This window comes from Etheostoma cragini, chromosome 3, assembly GCF_013103735.1.
Source record: "Etheostoma cragini isolate CJK2018 chromosome 3, CSU_Ecrag_1.0, whole genome shotgun sequence".
Classification (NCBI taxonomy): Eukaryota; Metazoa; Chordata; class Actinopteri; order Perciformes; family Percidae; genus Etheostoma; species Etheostoma cragini.
Window position 1 is genome coordinate 16,623,516 of NC_048409.1, and position 19,006 is coordinate 16,642,521.

A 19,006-nucleotide genomic window follows, 5' to 3' on the forward strand; every position below is an offset into this window, starting at 1 on the left:
CAAAATGTAGCGAGATAGAGTGAGAGGGAGGTTAGGACGATGGAGGGCCAGGTTTCTGTTTCTCCATAATCTAATCAGAGAAATGGCAGCAGTCAGAAATAGCCTGACGGACAGACTAAGAGCCTCTTCTCTCTCCCCTCCTCCTCTCATTCTTGTCTTCCTCCGCAGGGAGGGTAAATGGATACACACACGCGCAGACACACACGCCAGCTTGACTTCCTAAAACCATAAAGTGTAGATGTGTTTTGAGGGTTATAAGCGATTGCAAAAAAGCCTTGAGGTATCATAGCAAAACCTGATCTACTGTCCAGATGCAGCCACTTCAAGATTCCCACTTGTGAAAATGTCTGCTATACTGTTACTCTTCAGACCATCTCCACAACATGAAGAATGAACGAATTTGAGTAGGCCTAATATGACAATTTGTTTACAGTTCAAACTGCAATTACACATCCACAGAGTAAGTTTAGATTAAAAAGTTGTTGGTAGACAAATAAAAGAAATCTGTCCTTCCTTTCCCTTCTTTTCAGTCGCCTGGAAGTAGGCCCACAACAAATGATCAAACAACGTTTTGAGGACCAATCAGTGGGCGTTAACGCACAAAATATAATGCACTGTTCTGCTGAGGTAAGCTGATGACATGGGTCTAGGTAAAAGCCACCATCCTTTTATTGATTTCCATTATTTAAACTATACCAATCATAAAGGAGATGGTTAATCAAGAAGGATTTATTTATTTACATTTTTTTTGTTTTTATTTTAGCTTTTGAGACAATTGAGATGTAACTAAAAAAAGTGTTATTGGATGAAAATTAGGGATGCAATTAATGATTATTTTCTTTATTTTCAAGTTGCAGGAGCCCAACTTCATCTTCAAATACAAATTTACCATTATATGAAAACAGAGTAAAGAAGCTGGAAAATTGACGATTAATCAATCATTGAAATTTTCTGGTGAGCAATTGGCTGACCAATCACGTCAGCCCTATAGAAAATAAATGACTGGTGTTATGCTGTAACTCAACAGGGACTGACAGCTGTGATTCTGTAGATGTCGGTAAAACAAGCTACACGTGTGTTTGTTGTTGGGGGGTCCAGATGGAGCACAGTAAGAGTGAATTTGTCTTTTTTTCTGCATGCTAATTCCTCCCTATAGGAAAAGCATTCCTGCAGGGTGTGTGTGTCTGTGTGTGTGTGAGTGAGTGTGAGAGAGAGAGAAATGTCTTCTACATTTCTGTAGCATTAACCACGCATTCCCTCCCATCGCCTAACACAGACCCCCACACACAGCAGAATTCCAAGGAAATTCCTCTGTCATGTTATTTCACAAGGTGGACAAGCTTTATTGTTGCAGAATTCCCACCCAGGCACTGGTCTCACACACACACACACACACACACACACACACACACACAGATCCATCCATCCATCAGGAGTGTCAGTGCAACACAAACAGAACAAAAAACAGAGGAATTCCCGTTTCGTTGTGATGACTTTATTTACGCGGTGGAGGTTGGGATACAAGAATGAAAAATGTCGCTCGATTACATTTTGGCGCCTTGTCGACATGCTGTTGAAACATTTATGAAACAACACTTTGAATATTATTTCTTTATGACTCTTAATGTCAAATAGACTTGCCTGCGCAGACACACACTGACAGACGAGACGTCTTTACATTAACATGCATCAACAAAAACAATTCACAAGGCCGTTATATAACCCATCATTCAAATGGGCTGCCTTCCATTTCTGCTTAGTATTTCTCCACAAACCCATCCTTTGCTAACATAAAAGGAATAAGCAGATTGTGTTTACAAACATTTATCAGTGATGCTCTGCTGGTGAGTAAAATGTGCATTCATGTGAACAACGATCTGAGGCAATGTCAAACTATCTTTGGTCATGAATACTTCCCTTTTCTCTACAGTGAATGGACAAACTGGATGTTATTCATCCAACTTTGGCAAAACATTTTAATTCATAAATCAAATTACTTTTTAAGTATTAAAAAGGTTTGTTTGCTACCCGTTAATGTTCTATCAATATCCATTTAAATTTTTTTTTTTGTCCTGTCTCTGCCAAAGCATGCAATGACAAAACTGTCATTCATCCTACCAATGTCAGATGTTCATTGCCACTAAATTATTTTTATATACATGTATATATATCTCTATCTCTAAAAAATAAATATTTATTTTGGCTGTGTTCAGTGATCTACACTACAAAGTGGACATTCAATTATTACTATGTCACAGCTACTTTGATGTAAAGCTTTTGTTTTGACTAATAAGATGGTTTCCCTCCACTGATGAGATGTTTTATGGTCATGAAGCTGCACAGGCACGCTGAAGCCTCTATGCTACGTTTACGACCTGCACCATATTTACATTTATTTATCAGTTTTATATCTAATGAGTGTGTGCACAGCTCTTGCTATCAGCACCCAGCTGATACGAACATCTGTTCTAACAAACTTGAATGGTCAAGTAAGTTGACTTTATAGTTTACAGCAAACAGTGTTTGCAGATATTGTACTGCAATATTGCTGAAAAGTTGGCATGTAATTACTGCGTGTGTGTACCGAAACAGAGAGGCAGTGATGCGTTTATCAGAGGTACTTTTATTTGTAACATTCATCAGGAAGCCACTATCCTCCTGACACTACGATGATGATGAGGATATGTGTGTGTGGAAAGTATACATGTGTGTATAAATATCTGGATATATCCTCTGTTTCTTTCTCAGTGTTCAGGGCTGAGCGGTGGACGTATGTCCAGTGTTCTGGATTTGCTGTCCTCTCCTACCACCTCAAGGCGCAGGCTGGGCATGCTCCGCTCCTGCAGGTCCTCTGGTTGGACAGACAGACGCAGGGTGCAACCTTTGGGCAGCAGCTCCTGCTCGTACGCTGCCGCTAACTGGTTGACGACCCGCCGCTCAACCTGAGGAATAAGTGACAAGGTTAGTGGTGAAGCGGAGTTTGGAAAATTGTATCAGCACCCTGACTGGTTTCCTTAGGCTTAGTGTGATGTCTCCTATTTGTGAGTTTTCCTATTTTGCATTTTGAGATCTGAACTTTGAACCAGTCATTGTTCTCTGCTGATAGGAGGCTTTTCTTTGATTGATTCGCTGATCGTTAAGTCTATAAAATGTCAGAAAAAAATGAAAAAATGACCATCACACTTTCTTAAAGCTCAAGAGGAGGGTCATCAAGTTGCATAACATTTGACTTAGCAATGGCATTGCTAAGATCGAGGGATGTGCTCTGCCAATCACACACATGGTCAGACATGCTTTACACTAAATTATAGTTTGAACAAATTATCTGAACCGCTAATCTGGAAGTAAAAATTAAGGCAAACATTCAATTAATTAAACAAACTTATGTGTCTGGAAACGTCACTCCCTGCTTGCTCTACTGGTCCTCTGCGTAGCTCGTCTAGCTGAGTTGCTGTGTCCCCAGATCTCAGTAATCAAACTGGTGAGTAAATTGTCATAACAGATAAGAATGATACTACAAGGGCGCCCAGATAACTCAGTGGGTAGAGCGGGCGCCCATATATATAGAGGTTTAACTCCTCAATGCAGCGGGCCCAGGTTCAACTCCAACTTGCGGCCCTTTGCTGCATGTCATTCCCCTTCTCTCTCCCCTTTCATGTCTTCAGCTGTCCTGTCAGTTAAATTATATTTAAAAAAAAAAAAATAAGAATGATACTACAAAACGAGATTCAGACCACTTGGTTTGGCAGTCTGTGTATTACAACACCTGCATACCTCATGTTTGATTGAGCGTGCTCCGTAATGCATGTTATACCCCCCCGCCAACAGTTCCAGAACCGGGCGCTCCCACTGAAGAGTGATGTCATGCCGCTGCTTCGCCTAATGACAGGGAAAAGAAGAGGTTAATTGGGTGTGCCGAGGTTTAAAAAGAACAACTTGTGAGGCCTTCAGTAGATACGATATCATAAACAGTCAAATCAGAAAGAGAGGCTGGCGACTGCTGGAGAAGGAGACAAATGCAGAGGCGGAGAGGGAAAACTGTCGAACGGCATGTCTGCCAGTGCTAATCAACAGGCCCTTAATGCATTTTAATCACACACCAGTCAATACTAGCGATCAGAACTGGTCATTTGCTACTTATGTTAACACTCCATTCAATAAATACGATGCCATGTTTTACTCCGGAGATATAAACACTGATATTACGACATCACAAATACAGTAATACAAGTAATAATGATAGCACTCAACATTTAATGTATTTAAATGAAAGTGAGCAACAAACAAATAGCTCATGAGGATTCTGTAATTATGAGAGGTATGCTGTGAGCACCGCTGCCACACACAGACCCACACACACACACCCACCCACATACACCAACATTTAAAAGAAAAATGCACAGAGTGAGTGTCTTGAGTCAGGTTCCTATCGGTTGCCTGCAGGCTTCCAGGACACCAGCTGTAATATTAATAATTTAATATTGATGAAGGCTTCACATGTTAAACACTGTAATCACATTGTAGTGAGTAGTAGTGGCACGTAATATTGATCTGCGTGTGTTTCTGCACAGCTCAGCAGCTGCAGTACAAAGTGGGTAGGGCTTTCCTGCCCCACTGGAGGACACCCATGTTATAAATGTAGGGTGCTGGGGCGCCTGGGTTGCTCACCTGTATGTCTTTTCCACCAAGGAAGTTCTGGTGCTGGTTCGGAGTCAGTGCCAAATATAGAACCGTTTCTTTGCTTCTCCACACAAATAAACCTGGCTCTGGGCCAAGAAAACGGGTTCCAACTCAGCACCAACTTAGCGCTGGTCTAGAGATAAGAACCGGTTACGTCAGGTGCTAAGAGCAAGTCCCGATAGGCTTTTTGTTGGGAAAATTGGGACTGCCCCGGTCAAACCGGGACGTATTTTCACCCTAACAGTGTTTTGCTTGATGCTACTGATGTTGCCATCGCAAGCTAGCAAAAGATTATAATAAAAGTTAAATCATGCGAGATAATTACCTTTCTTCTTGAACGTATCCTCTGTCCATAGCGGTCACAAATAGCTGTCAAGGCACGTCTTTGAATTCCAGTGGGAATTTATAAAGCCAGGAGCAAAAGTATCGGAATGTAGTCCTCCATTATTGTCGATTGTCATGACGCGTTGCTATGACAACGGAGGTACTTGCAGTCAAGTTGTGACGTAGCCCTACTCTGGCTCTCAGGCTGTGGAAAAGCGAGCAGGTTCTTAGATAAATGGCGAGTAGAACCAGCACCGAACTGGCAATAGCACCAGCCCAGAACCAGGTCCTGGTTAGCCTTGGTGGAAAAGACATACACTGGTGGAGCACGGTCCGATATACAGAGGCTCAGATCTTGACGCAGCGGGCACGGGTTCAATTCCGACCTGCGGCCCTTTGCTGCATCTCATTCACTCTCTCACTCCCCTTTCATGTCTAAGCTGTCCTGTCACACATAAAGGCCTAAAATGCCAAAAGATATATATCTTATAAAAATAAATGTAGGGTGCTTTGAAGACGCACAGCGTTACATACCTTCTTAGCCCAGAAGTTGAGCTCTTTGCTGACCAGCTGGAGCAGCTCTGAGTGACAGAACGGCAGGAAGTATACAATTTCATTGATCCGACCCAGAAACTCGTCCCTCCGGTAATGAGCCTGGGGAGGAACCCAAGAATTAACAACAGTACTCTGCTGCAGAGAAGCAGATAGTTCAACTGCAATATTTCTTTGTAAATACACTGAAACAAGCTGTGTTTCATCTGTGTGAGATACCTTCAGGATCGGTCGAATCACAGATTCTTTAAACTGTCGGGAGATTTTGATGTCATCACTTTTCTGAACGTCCTCTGGGGAACAACATCAACATTCATTTCCCGTTTGATTTCATTCACCTGACTTTTGGTTACCTGATGGCTCTACGTCTTTACAAATCACTACAGCAAGTGTGAATGTGTTTGCAATTTCTCAAATGTTGATCCAAATAAAATAAAAATAAAAACAAAAATTATTCTTTAAGACACTGTGATAAGTCCAGTCTACAAATTTAGACGATCTGACAAACAAAATGATTTGACCACACTTCACATCATTTCATCATGCTGATTTTAAACACAGCAACTGATGAAAATGTCTAATGTAATGTTAAAATGGGTTTTAATGGGTACAAGCATGGGGACTAAAAAAAATAATCTTGATGTACAATTCATTTTGCAGCTGTAAGAAATGATGTACAAAACAAATGCAAGTCAGTGTGATGTCTGCTGTGCGTTATCGTACTTGTGTCTGCACTTTTACATGCATACAGCTGTGTTAGTGCGTTTCTCTCACCGAGGTTGTCGGCCAGCTTTCTGCGGCTTAGCACCTCAGCTTCCTCACGAAGCTGCAGTGCATGCTGGGCGATTTCATCACTTGCAATGTTAGATGTCATGATAAAGATGGCGTCTTTACATTCGATGGTCTTCCCCTTACCGTCTGTGAGGCGACCCTTAGAGAGGAACAGCGAGAACGATAGAGTTTGTTCCATTAAAGTTCCATTTGCAAATGTTTTATCAAACAGAAACGCAGGCTGAATGTAACGTCACGAAGGTATAATATCTGCAATTATCTCTGTGTGTTTGTGGGCACACCTCATCAAAGAGCTGCAGCATGATAGTTAGAACATCAGGGTGGGCCTTGTCTACTTCATCAAACAGGACAACAGCGTTGGGACACGCCTTCAACAGCTTTGTCAGCTGACCCCCTTCCTCGTGTCCCACGTATCCTGGCGGGGAGCCAATGAACTTTGCCACCTGTAACATGAGGGAGAGAGGGTGCACAAACCTATAATGCCAAAATCTACAGAAAGTTAACACTGGATAAACGTCATGAGGTGGAAGGATTCAATGTGGTTCCTGAACATTGTAACGTAATACCTACTGGAAATCTGATTCACTGATTAAAAGTATTCATCACCAAAGCTTCACATAGAAGGCAAAATAGGGAGAAAAAAACCCCATTAATTTTGGTTTATGAGTCCATAATGAGTACATAAACAGAATTAATCCAATGTGTCACTGCTATGCATCTGCAGGAGAGACGCAACTGTGACACTCTTTCTTGAAATGAACAAACCTCTGTTAGAGCAACGCAGTGTGGGAAATTCCGTCGTTCAAAACAATCAAACACTTTGGCTACTTCCTGCCTTCACACTAACGTATTTGGAAAAAGTAAGATGTATCTTACCTCGTGTTTTTCCTGGAACTCGGACATGTCCATACGGATAAAACCCTGCAATCACACGGTGGGTTAGCCTCAACCTTGCTGCTATCAGTGTGTATCTTTGTGTTGAACATGTGCTACCAAGAGTCACCATGGAAACCAACACAAATTTTAATATATCATCAAGGCGTAAAGAACCACTAAATTAAATGTCTGTTTTCCACCTATTGACTGAATGTTAAAACACTAGTGTGTGTATGTTTTAGTGTGTGTGTGTGTGTGTGTCTCTACATAAAATACCTTTTTGATGTCCTTGTGCATGTAGCGAGCCACCTGTTTGGCCAACTCTGTCTTTCCTGTGACACCCGCCATCAACCGGTCAGACCGAACAGAGACACTGGTTAATTATTCAGCTTGACACAGCTCCTCCCTCCGTTTAATTATTTTGTTTTTTTTATGTTTGTATATATATACACAAAAAAATCCTTCCTTTTTTGGAATACATTAGCATGCAGTGATTTCAGGAAATAAGCTTACTTATTTCCGACAGAAAGACAATCTCTCTCCTTCTCTAAGTGCTGGCCTAAATCCCAGTTCCTCCTTCTACAAAGCTTTCAATCATCTCCTGCTCTCCAGAAGAACACATTATGTTTGTCGCTAAAATATTCTGCATATGAATGCTCATATATGATATTGATGTCTTGTGTTTGGTATGCGTATGGGTATGATGATTGTGTGTGTGTGTGTGTGTGTGTGTGTGTATGTGTATGAAAGGCTGTGTCTTGTTGCTGTGTTTAATATTGATGTCTCATGGCCACAGTCGCTGAAGGCAACAGAGAATATGAACACCGTCTCTCCTTCATCTATCTCTCTGGTCTGTCATCTCACCATCTCCCTCTTTTTTAGCCATCTATCTGGCCCTTAATATCCCTCTGTCTCACTCTTTTCTTGACTCCAACACACATACATGCACACTTCTTCATCTTGCTGCCATTTGAGAACATTTAAGCTTTTCTCTGAATTGGAGATTTGGAACTTTTCTGCTTCATTATTAAATATCTGCTGATATCGAGTTGATCCGAAACTTATATTTTTCAAAACAACATCGCTCCATAATACACACTTAAGAAGGCCAGCTTTAAAAAGACTAAAACCAATTCACTTTTGATATTTTTGGCAACTCAAAAAACAAACAAAATAAAACTGGATCACAGCCCTCCTTTAATTGTTTACTACACTGTTGCATTTATTTGTGTGCCATCTTTGCCTTTATTGCCTTTAAAATTAAGTGTGAGAAACAGATCCATGGACAGAGGAGTGTCAGTGCGGATCTGTTGTAGCAGAAAAGTCCACACAGAATTTAGACAGTCTCAATTCATCGCAACCCTCCCCAGTGGATATCTTTAATTGAAATCGCTGTAGTGTCGGTCTGAGATTTGTTCACTCTCACCACTGTGTGACAGACTGCCGTTCCTCCAGTGTTTTAAAGTGCAATCAGAGCTCAATGGGCTGCAATAAACAAAGGATTAAAAATGGGTGGGGCTTTATAAAACCAATAGAGCTCAACAGTCCCGCCTAAAGCAGGTTCCAGAAGTAAAAATACAATGCTCCATTGACAACTGGATCAAAGCCATAAAATCGTAACCGTTGATGGTAGACTTAAAACCAGCTACGACGTGACTAAGCAATTTATGCTGATATAGCTGCCAAATGTTCATGGGGCACTAACCTTGTTTAGAGATAAATGTCTTTAATTCGAAATGTCTTGAATAAGTACTTCATCACCCACAATCCTGAACAATCCCCCAATCCCATAATGGTGCCTCTAATTGGTGGAACTCATGTTGGTGAAGAGGGGGCGCTGTTGCCACCTGATCTGTGCGCATGCGCAAGATGATAATCTTGTTTTAGGATTTACGACACTGCAAAAATCACGATCTGTTCCACGCTTCTGCCGTTAGCCTCCACAGGGAACCTGACGTTAGTTTAGCTAGCCAACAGCTAATTCAGCTAAACTCTAGCTGACAGCTTGAGTCAGTCAAACATAACGGTAATTCAAACTGAACACTAAGAAAAACAGGCTTTATCTGACATAACAGCTGTTAAACAACTTTAAGGTTTTATTTTGAGGGTCTTTTAAAGTTATTACATGCCTTCTCAGCTAGCGGTTAGCCAAATTAGCTGCTAGCTGAACAAACTTTAGCTTACTTTATTCAGTGGTGCGCGGTGGTTTATGGGATGAGTAGTTCCTTCGCTTGATAATGAAAATATGTACACAGTCTTGTACCTTTGACTTATTGGGGATTTTCTGTTTGTTTTTTCACTCAAAATAATATGTTGTATGTTTGAGTCACATTGTAGTTGGTTAGCCTAAGGCATGGTCTAATAGTCTTTACATACTGATTTTTCCAGACGTCAATGGGAGAAATGAATGGGAAATTTACTTCCGGAACCCAAGGTCTCTCGGGAGAGGGGCGGAACTGTTGAGCTCTATACTGATCAATTAAAGAATTGCTTGATCGGTCCTGAATCATACATCCCAGCTCTAAACCTTTATCCATAAGGACTAATGATTTAAGTTGACTTGACATGCTGTACACCAACTGTTTATCTACAAACATCTTTGTAAATTATGTGTCAAGTATTACTGTGTGATAATATGCACACGGACACCAGATATTTGCCTGGTTCAAGACCTCAGATTCAACGCCCACATCTCAAATTTTGATCCCCAGAGGTTGTCCAACAGTGAAAACAGTAATCACACAACATTATTCGAATATAACATATACTAATAACTAGTAAAAACATAACTAAAAAGCTGTATTTAAGTGTGGTTGGTTGGTCAAGCTGTTATATTACCTTCTTCTATTTGAGTTCAGCAGTGAGATGGCTGACAGTGTTTCTATCTGTTGGTTTTGACTAGTGGGCGTTAAATGTGGGAACCAGAAGGCAAGGTCTGAAACTCTCTGTGCTGTCAGACAGCATGCATTCTTCTTTCTTTAACAACTTTTTTTTTATAGAAATCAGACAGACTTGACCTTGATCCCCTTTGTTAATGCATTTTTCTGTTTTAGATTTGAGAGAAGAATACCAACAGATTAAAAAAAAAAAATCGAAAAAAAAATCGACTCAATAAAAGATCTGGGAATAGGATCAGGACCCTGTCAACTTCGAACTTAGCCAGCATCCTCAGACAGAAAAGGTACTGCTGGCTTTTTTTCTTCTTCTTTTTTTTGGTGTTACATGTGGTAGTTTGGTACCTGTCCCGTCGTTGTTTATTATCTTCAATGCACCTGCAGTTGTGGCACTGACAATTTTGTTGTACGAATCTCTGTCCAATGACAATAAAGGTTTATCTTATATTTTATTGGTAGTTTCCCCAGTTGGAAATTGATTGATTAACTTAATTATCCCTTAAGGAAATTTTTTTTAAAAACAAGCCTGTTGATCAGAGCCTTTGTGGATGAGTTAAATCAGGCGACACTACCAAGCTGTTCCTGAGTCAGACAGGTCTTTGAAGAAAGAATTATCTCAGTTTGTTGTCGTTATTTATTATAGTTCATTAATTCCAAGGACAGAAAAAAGTAAAAAATTGCTAAATTTAGTATATTGTAGCAGTATATTTGGACACCTTGGAGACACACTCATTCTCTGAATACTTGGTAGAGTTTCTACAGTTTGTGTTTACATTTTACAGTGTGACATCATCGCTTTGTCGTTTTGTGTATTTTGTTCCTTTTGAAATCAGCAGACTGGCAGGAGGAAAATACACTGCACGCATTCTGCAAACTTCAGAAACCTGACACACTCAAGTGTTCTGTTTATTTTGGCAGCTCCTTTCGAGACACTGAAGAGGTTTTTTCTTGAGTGTAAAAAGATGAGTGATTTACCAATTCCTGATGAGCCGAGGAAGAGGAATACGAGGGGATGCTCTTCGTCATACCAACCATTCTCCTTTCTCCTGATGGCTAGAGAGTGCAGAAACAGATAGAGGGAGAAAGAAAGGGAGGACTATTATTTGAGTCATCTGCATTTGTTGACTTTGCTTTTGCACTAGGTATTCTGAGTTTCACCAGACTGAACCGAGTTGACCTGAGGGCGACGGGTATCCCAGAAACTATGAAGAAAGAGTGAGAGAGCAGGGATGAGAAAAGGGTCAAGACATTTGGTGGAGAGAAAAAAAAAAGACAGAAAAGAGAACACAGAAAAAGAGAGCAAGATGAGAGACCTCCAGAAAGCTACCCACGCTGCCTCTCTTCCCCCCTCAGTCAGTGGGGCCATTAGCCAGCAGTAATTGTGTTAGCCTCCCTGGCGCGGCCATGGCAAAATCAGTTTAGCATGGATCGCAGCCACACACACACACACACACACACACACACACACACACACACACACACACACACACACACACACACACACACACACACACACACACACACACACACACACACACACACACACACACACACACACACACACACGCTTAAAGAGGAGTGCCTACCCAACCCTGCAATCACCCCGGCAACTACACACACACACATACACAAAGACAAGATGATGAGGTGGATCGGAGGGGAGTAAAGAGTGTATTTGGCCCGTGGTTTCAGCCACTCAACGAAGAAGCAGACACTAGCACAAACTCATCCAAATCTGAAGCTGTTGAGAGGCCGGGGCCAAAACCAGAGCCATAGACGAGCAGGTTTTTGCCAAATGGGATCATAGCAATTTGGTGGCACGATAGCTTATGGGTTGCCTTGAGCAAAAAGGCATTGGGTTTGAATCCAAACTCCAGACTGGAGCCCTAATATGTGGGGTTCCAGCTGTTTTCCAGTGTTCTGAATCCAAAATACATACATTTTAGACTAATTTGACACACTAATTTGCTTGCTCATATGTATGTATGAGATTTTCTGTCTTTGTGTTAGTCTTGGGATAGACTGGCAATCTGTTCACATTGTCACAGTGTACCCCACCTTTAGGTGCGGAGTCTTCAGCCCCCAAATCAATTTGTGGATCTGTACTGACCGTGTCATTCAGGGAAGTTAGCATTTAAATCTTTATAAAGCTGGCACAAAAATGTCATCCATATGGGGTGTGGGAGTCCGCAAGGTCCTGTTTAACATTACATTTGTAGCTTTTCTTCATTTTTAGATAATGCACAACGGATATTACCTCTCATCTTGTTGCTTGAAGTTAATCAGAGTTAGTATCTTAACATTTTCACATATAAACCTGTATCAGCTTCACTGCAGACACAACATAAATGCTTCATGTTTTTTTGTCTTTAGAGATTTGAAATAGTCAACTGAATGATGCCATCAGCCCCTCCTATCAAACCAATGTTAATTTTAAACGAAAAAATAAGCACTAGGGGCCCCCGGATAGCTCATTTGGTAGAGCGGGCACCCATATATAGAGGCAGCGGCTGCAGGTTTGACTCTGACCTGCCGCTATTCGCTGCATGTTGTTCCCCCTCTCTCTTTCTCTCCCCTTTTATGTCTTCTGCTATCAAAATATAGGCTTCAAATGCCCCTCCACCCAAAAAAAACCACCTATACCAACAATACCCAACAATAAAACACTAGGGGCTGTTCCTCAGGCCAACTTTTCTTTGCCAATTAGCCTCAGAACATGCAACCATGCACACTAGAGACAGAAGGACGTAAGGATGTAAAGAATCAAGGAGGGAGTCTGCCTGTGGCTTCTACTTACCAACATTACATCTGAATTGTACATTAAAACAGTTAACACATCCAGTAGTAGTATTTCATATCATGAAATGAATCCTAATCTGTTTGAATCTGACAAGTGTCAATTAATTTGATTTATTCTTCTCAACTTATTGCCTTAAAAATTCTGGGTGCACAGGTCGTCAGAATAATTAACTCCAGTTAGCAACACTGGACGAGAGAACAAGCTTAACTAGCGCATCTGAGAGGTGTCAATTTCTTTCAAGTTATCGAGTGCAGCCAGAATTAAATAAGTGGCAGGATAACACTTTAGCGAAGTTGCTCAAAAGAACACAAAGGAACAAAAACAGTCAAAGAGGGTTCAACAACAGCTCCAGTGTGTCAAGGCATCTTTTACGCAGACGATGAGACCTTTCCTCCTCACTTATTGTGATCCAAGAGGCTCTGTGTGTGATACAGTGAAGCTGAAATACTTCACGACAGCCAGCAGATCCAAGTGTTAAACCAGCTACTAATAGCTGATAATCATAGAGAACAGATGCTTGGCAGGAAAAAAGGAGAGGCAGATTGAGGGAGGTAAAGAGATGACATGGTAGAGAGGGAAGTAGCAGGAGGAGGGAAGATAAGGGGAGGAAAGAGGAGTAGGGATGTAGAAGGAGATAAAGAGGGAAAAGAGAGAGGAGTGATGGAGATAAGGAGACAGAGAAACCAACGAGTGTGTCAGAGATGGACACAGAGATGAATAGTGACAAGAGGGGCTCCAAAGCTCCGTCTTCTTTATCAATAGCTGTGTGAATGACAGTGTAACCTTCTGTGTGTTTGTGTGTTTTAGCTGATTGAGACCGACTTTGACAGAAGGGCACATTGACATTTCTCAGAGGACCCTGACGACAACAAGGAAAGGAAAGAGACACAAAACAAAAAAGCTCTCTCTCTCTTTCTCTCTCTCTCACACACACACACACACACACACACACACACACACACACACACACGTGTGTTGGGCAGGTCTGGTTGGCTCTAACATGATTACAGAGGGATGATTCTCCTCAATAACTCTTAGCCCTGAGAGCTAAACCTGGATCAATCTAACCTCCTTCCTGTGTGTGTGTGTGTGTGTGTGTGTGTGTGTGTGTGTTTTGTTTGTGTGTGAGAGTGAATGTATCTTGCTGCAGGCCAGCTGTTTGTCACAAGGAGTTCAGTGGGAAACTGCCGTTTTGGAGACATGACAAAACACCAAATGGTCTGCATCAATCAATGGTGATAGATTTAAAATTGATAATCAACAATTTAAGTAATTTATCAATGGCTATTTCCTGCTTCTGAAATTTAAGGATTTGCTTTTTCTCCGATTTCTATAATTGTAAAATGAACATTTTCTCACTCAAATAACTCATGTAGCTCCCTCTTCTCTTTTTATCTGTCCATTCCTTTCTCATTGGTTAAATCCTTATCTCCAGTATGTCCGTTCTCCATCTCCTCATCTCTAAATCCCTATTTCCCCTCTCTGACTCTGTCACAGTTTGGCTAATTCCTGCTTGGCTCATCTCTGATAAAACTTAAAAAATATCACACACGCCAACAAGTATAAATGCACAGTAGATAACGTGTGTTTTTGTAAATATCTTTGCAATATCTTTGCCTCTTTTAGGCATCCCACATGTTCTCTTGCTCCCTTTCAGTGTGTGTGTGTGTGTGTGTGTGTGTGTGTGTGTGTGTGTGTGTGTGTGTAATATATTCACTGTAATGCTTCTCAGAAATCAATAAGCTGTTGCTTTATCAATGTGGCGACGTCTTCTATGGCTTTCAGGACAATTTGCCATGATAACAACAATCATCTATCACCTTGCCAAAGAAAACTACAACTCCCACGATCCCATTTTCTTTGAATGACTCCCAGCAGAACCTACTATATGCTGACACTTAATGCAACTATTGCTCAAATAGCATCACTGTTTGTATTTTGTTCCGTGAACATCTATAGTTTGTATTTTCATTGTTTCCTTATATTTATGCATAGTTTTTTTATGAAGTCAATCCAACTTGTTCTCCTCTTGGTTATCAACTCTGTAGTATTCACTCTCACAGAAACATCACAGATTATAATATCCACTTCTAGCTTTGGGAGTGAGTTGATTATTTTCACAAATCCGCCCAAGATCATAAAAATAACACACATCCTCTTCCTTTGCTGCAAATTCCTTTCTGAACACACACACACACTCTCTCTCTCTCTTTCTCTCATCTGTGGATCAATACATGGCCTCCATGGATGCCTGGTGTAATATCAACTCTTTACTGTCTGCTGTGTTATTGTGCTCTAACTCATCCTCCCTCCTCTTCTCTATGCATTACACTTGCTCTCTTTGTCTTTCTGTCATTTGCTACAAGCTTTCCGGTTTTCAGACACTTCTCTGCTATCTCCTCCCATCAGCGTTCCTCTCCTTTTTGTCTCCCCTTTCCTCCATTTGTTTTACCCCCGTCTCATGTCTTTGTCTCTTCCTGTCTTCATCACTTTGCCTGTCCATCCCTGATTCGTGTGTTTCGAGGAAGGGAGAGCTAGACTGCATAGCATGAAAGACTGATGATGGAAAGATGCAGAAGGTGGAGGCCACAAAATGGAAGTAGGAATGGACAGAAAGGTGAAGGAGAAAGAGTGGATGTGATGAAGATCAAGGGGGTAAAGAGAGAGAGAGAGCGAGAGAGAGAGAGAAAGAGAGAGAGAGAGATGGAGGGATATACTGGAGAGAAAAAGGAGGAGAGACAGAGAGGGGGAGGTGGGGGTCTGTAGTATGTCTCCTCTCTCTGTAATCGTGTTAACTGGCGGCTCCAAGCCTGGCCTCTTCAGCTGTCACACACACAAACACACACGCATGCACACAGCACCTGTGTATGCCTGACAGACAGCTCATTCATCACAATTAACCAATTACAGCCTCCGCCGGTCTGTCTGAACCCGCCTACTGCGGGAGGGAAGGGAGGACAGCAAGAGAGAGGAAAAGGAGGGACAAAACAGAAACATAAAAAGAAAAAAAAGCAATGTGGAAACAAGGCTGTGGCTTGGAAGCATGTATTTATGCGCACTTGTTGTTGTCTTTTTGTGATGGATGTCATTGTGTTTAGCTGCATATATCATGTTTTCTGTGTGTGTGTGTGTGTGTGTGTGTGTTTACCTGAGGCCACAGTATTGATGGCCCCCTCCTGTCCGATGATATGCTCCTTCAGCCTCCTCTCCAGGGGGAACCGCCGCCTCTCCTCCGCCTCCCGCCGAGCCTGCGCCTCCTGGAACTAGATGGAGGTAAAGAAGACAAACATACCCAAATCATATGAGACAGTCAATGAATCGAGGAAGTGAAGGAAGACTTATAAGAAAGTCAACTCTCCAGGGGAAAACCATGAGGACATTGCAGAGTTCGCAAGTCTGCCCCTAATCACTCCTCTTTCTTAATCATGTTTTCTTCTTTCCCACCCTTGCGTCGGCGCTCATCCCCACAACAAAGACACTGAAACAAGTAAAAGTGAGTGGCCAAACACGCCGTGACAATAAAGCTGTTTCTGCCCCTTTTTCCTATTAAAGGGTTGTGTTGTTTGTTCAGTCTCTTTACTACTCCCTTCCCTCCTTTCTCTGACACACATTTTCTGCTGATTTGATCTCCTTTCCACCTATCTTATCTTCCTCAACCCAATTTTTTTCTTTCGCTTCATTTTTACATATACCACCCCCTCAGTTTCTTTCTTTCTCGTAGCCACCCCATGACTTGTTCATCCTTCTCTCTTTGTCTTCTCAGACTCCAGGTTTTCACCCTGCAGAGGAGGCAGGCTCTTTATTCTCTCTCTCCATCTTGCTTAGATCTGGTCTGCTGTCAAACTGGTAGATAACTACGGGTAACTCAAGCTTTATTTAAGAAAACAGCTGACCCCACCTCTACTAATATACACCTGCGAAATACCAAGAGAGTCCCTGCAGTCAGCTGATTCTATAGCATTGTTCAGTTAAAGCTTAACCAAGCCTCAAGATCACCATCAGTTCCTAATTGAAATCCCATTTTAACAACTGGAAAAATACGGACTATCCAAGAAAATATTATACGAAGAACTGATTTTGTTTTTTGATTAAATCTTCTTATAAAATTTTTTATTTTATCAAGATTATACAATAACCTAACAAAATATGTATACAATATTTAAAGACAGCTTTACGTTTGTATGTTGAATTCCAGCTGATATCTAGTTCAATATAATATCTATATAAACAATATAATCCTACTTTACTCTTCATGTTCTAACCCCAGTTAACCTCAACCTGCGTTCACAACTCTAATGCTCAATATCACCTGTCACTCAGCCAGCAGACCTCCCGAGGAGTGTGTGTCTGTGTGCATGAAGGCAAGTAAATGACGCAGATGTCTGCAGAGTCAATAGTCCTTCAGTCATTCAGACACAGGCCACAGGAAATGACTACAGCAGTGAAAACATTTACGTGCACGGAAACTAATATTGTTTTAATTGCTTGCATACATTCTGCACAGCTTGGACGGAAGAACAAAATGAGAGTTTGTGCCTGTATGAGTGTGTCGTACCTTGCCCTCAAACTCCTGCAGTATTGTGCTCACTTCTCCCTCCTTAGCATAGGCCCGTGCTGTGTGTCCCAAACCATTGGTCTGCAGGGGGTTGGCACCTGTATGCAAGCACGCAACACACACACACACACACACACACACACACACACACACACACACACACACACACACACACACACACACACACACACACACACACACACACACACACACACACACACACACACACACACACACACACACACACACACACACACACACACACACACACACACACACACACACACACACACACACAAAAATCCAATTATTTGTAGCTACTCCTAAAACCTTGGAAACCGAACAAAATATTTGTTCCTATGTTTTGCTGTAAGTAATACAAGACACACACACATACCCTCATCAAGAGGGTCAAAACGTCGATGGAGGGAGGGTTAGGGGTGAGAGGTGACTTGGGTTCAGAGGTCACTGAGACTAACGGCAGTGAAGCAGGAAGACGATGCAATCTCCCTGTAGGGGTCTTCATATCTGCAACGCGTGCCAATAACACATGCTTTGACCCCAACACCCTGGACTACTATAAGATCTATACACACACTGCAGGTTGTCGCAGGTTGGGGGCCATTGAGGCAAACAAGCACACACTTCACACAGCAGGAGGGGTCAAACGGAATAACTATTTTGTTAGATGGATCTTTAAGGGGTTAGAGTACAAATGAGGGAGAACCATATTGTCACAAGTGTGCGTGTGAAGTGTGCCGGGACTTGTCAGTAAAGGTGGTTAGCGGTGCCTTCTGCCCTGACCTGTGCCACCAAACTCAACCCAGAGTCACCAACACAACACGTGCCACCACATAAACAAGGGAATGTTTCCATCATATAAAGACTCAGGTGTTTTGTCAGAACTAGTATGTATGTAGTATAAAAATGCACACAACTCCTGTATAATACAGGCGACCAACACTTAACATTATGCTCGGAATTCATAAAAGGTGAGTATTATTTCAGAACATGATGCAGCACTCCTTATTTGAGGATTTCTCTGGACTTGGTCGGACCTCATTGGCACCATTAGAAATTCAAATGGGTTTTGTGACAATCTTTGTTGATCTTAATATAATTTAAGGATCTTTTCACACCAGAAAGTCCGAACCAAGGTTTCCGTTTTTTTATTGCATTGCATCCGGTTAGTTTTGGTTTCACATTGCAATTATGGGAGCGAGCTAAAGAACTATAGAAGACATACATACATCTTCTCACCATCACCTACTTGCAGTTGATTGGTTTGGAGACATTGCTCTCCTGTCCGTCCTCTCTCACCCTCTTGGAAATAATTGTCAGTTTTTGTGAGTTTTTCTAACTGACGCTTTAGAAAGTCACTGGACCAAATGTCATTTAAACATTTTGTTTCCTTGCTATTCTTTGTTTACAGCCAGGGACTACAGATGAAAATTAGCTTATAGCTAACTGTGCTACTGCTAAAGAACTGTGCATTGTCCCTGTCATACAATACAAGAAGTACAGTAAATCAAT

The 19,006-nt window shown here is 41.6% G+C and overlaps 1 protein-coding gene across 2 annotated transcripts in view; it reads right to left on the bottom strand.

Annotated features, from left to right (window-relative positions):
• The window catches only part of clpb (caseinolytic mitochondrial matrix peptidase chaperone subunit B), a 50,452-nt gene that overhangs the window by 13,021 nt on the left and 18,425 nt on the right, over positions 1–19,006 (bottom strand). The window contains exons 6-16 of one of the 2 annotated variants that reach the window (XR_004656152.1): positions 17,474–17,571; positions 16,067–16,181; positions 11,094–11,171; positions 7,501–7,556; positions 7,225–7,269; positions 6,630–6,791; positions 6,331–6,487; positions 5,776–5,849; positions 5,539–5,658; positions 3,775–3,879; positions 2,694–2,942 (exon numbers count right to left, since the gene is read on the bottom strand). Coding sequence is in view for 1 of the 2 variants with exons in the window: in XM_034868075.1 (XP_034723966.1) it covers positions 2,745–2,942; positions 3,775–3,879; positions 5,539–5,658; positions 5,776–5,849; positions 6,331–6,487; positions 6,630–6,791; positions 7,225–7,269; positions 7,501–7,556; positions 11,094–11,171; positions 16,067–16,181; positions 17,474–17,571 (1,208 nt within the window). In the remaining variant the exon portion in view is untranslated. Of the gene's footprint in view, positions 1–1,483; positions 2,943–3,774; positions 3,880–5,538; positions 5,659–5,775; positions 5,850–6,330; positions 6,488–6,629; positions 6,792–7,224; positions 7,270–7,500; positions 7,557–11,093; positions 11,172–16,066; positions 16,182–17,473; positions 17,572–19,006 lie in introns of those variants that run through there. The other variant, XM_034868075.1, reaches the window with a different exon arrangement.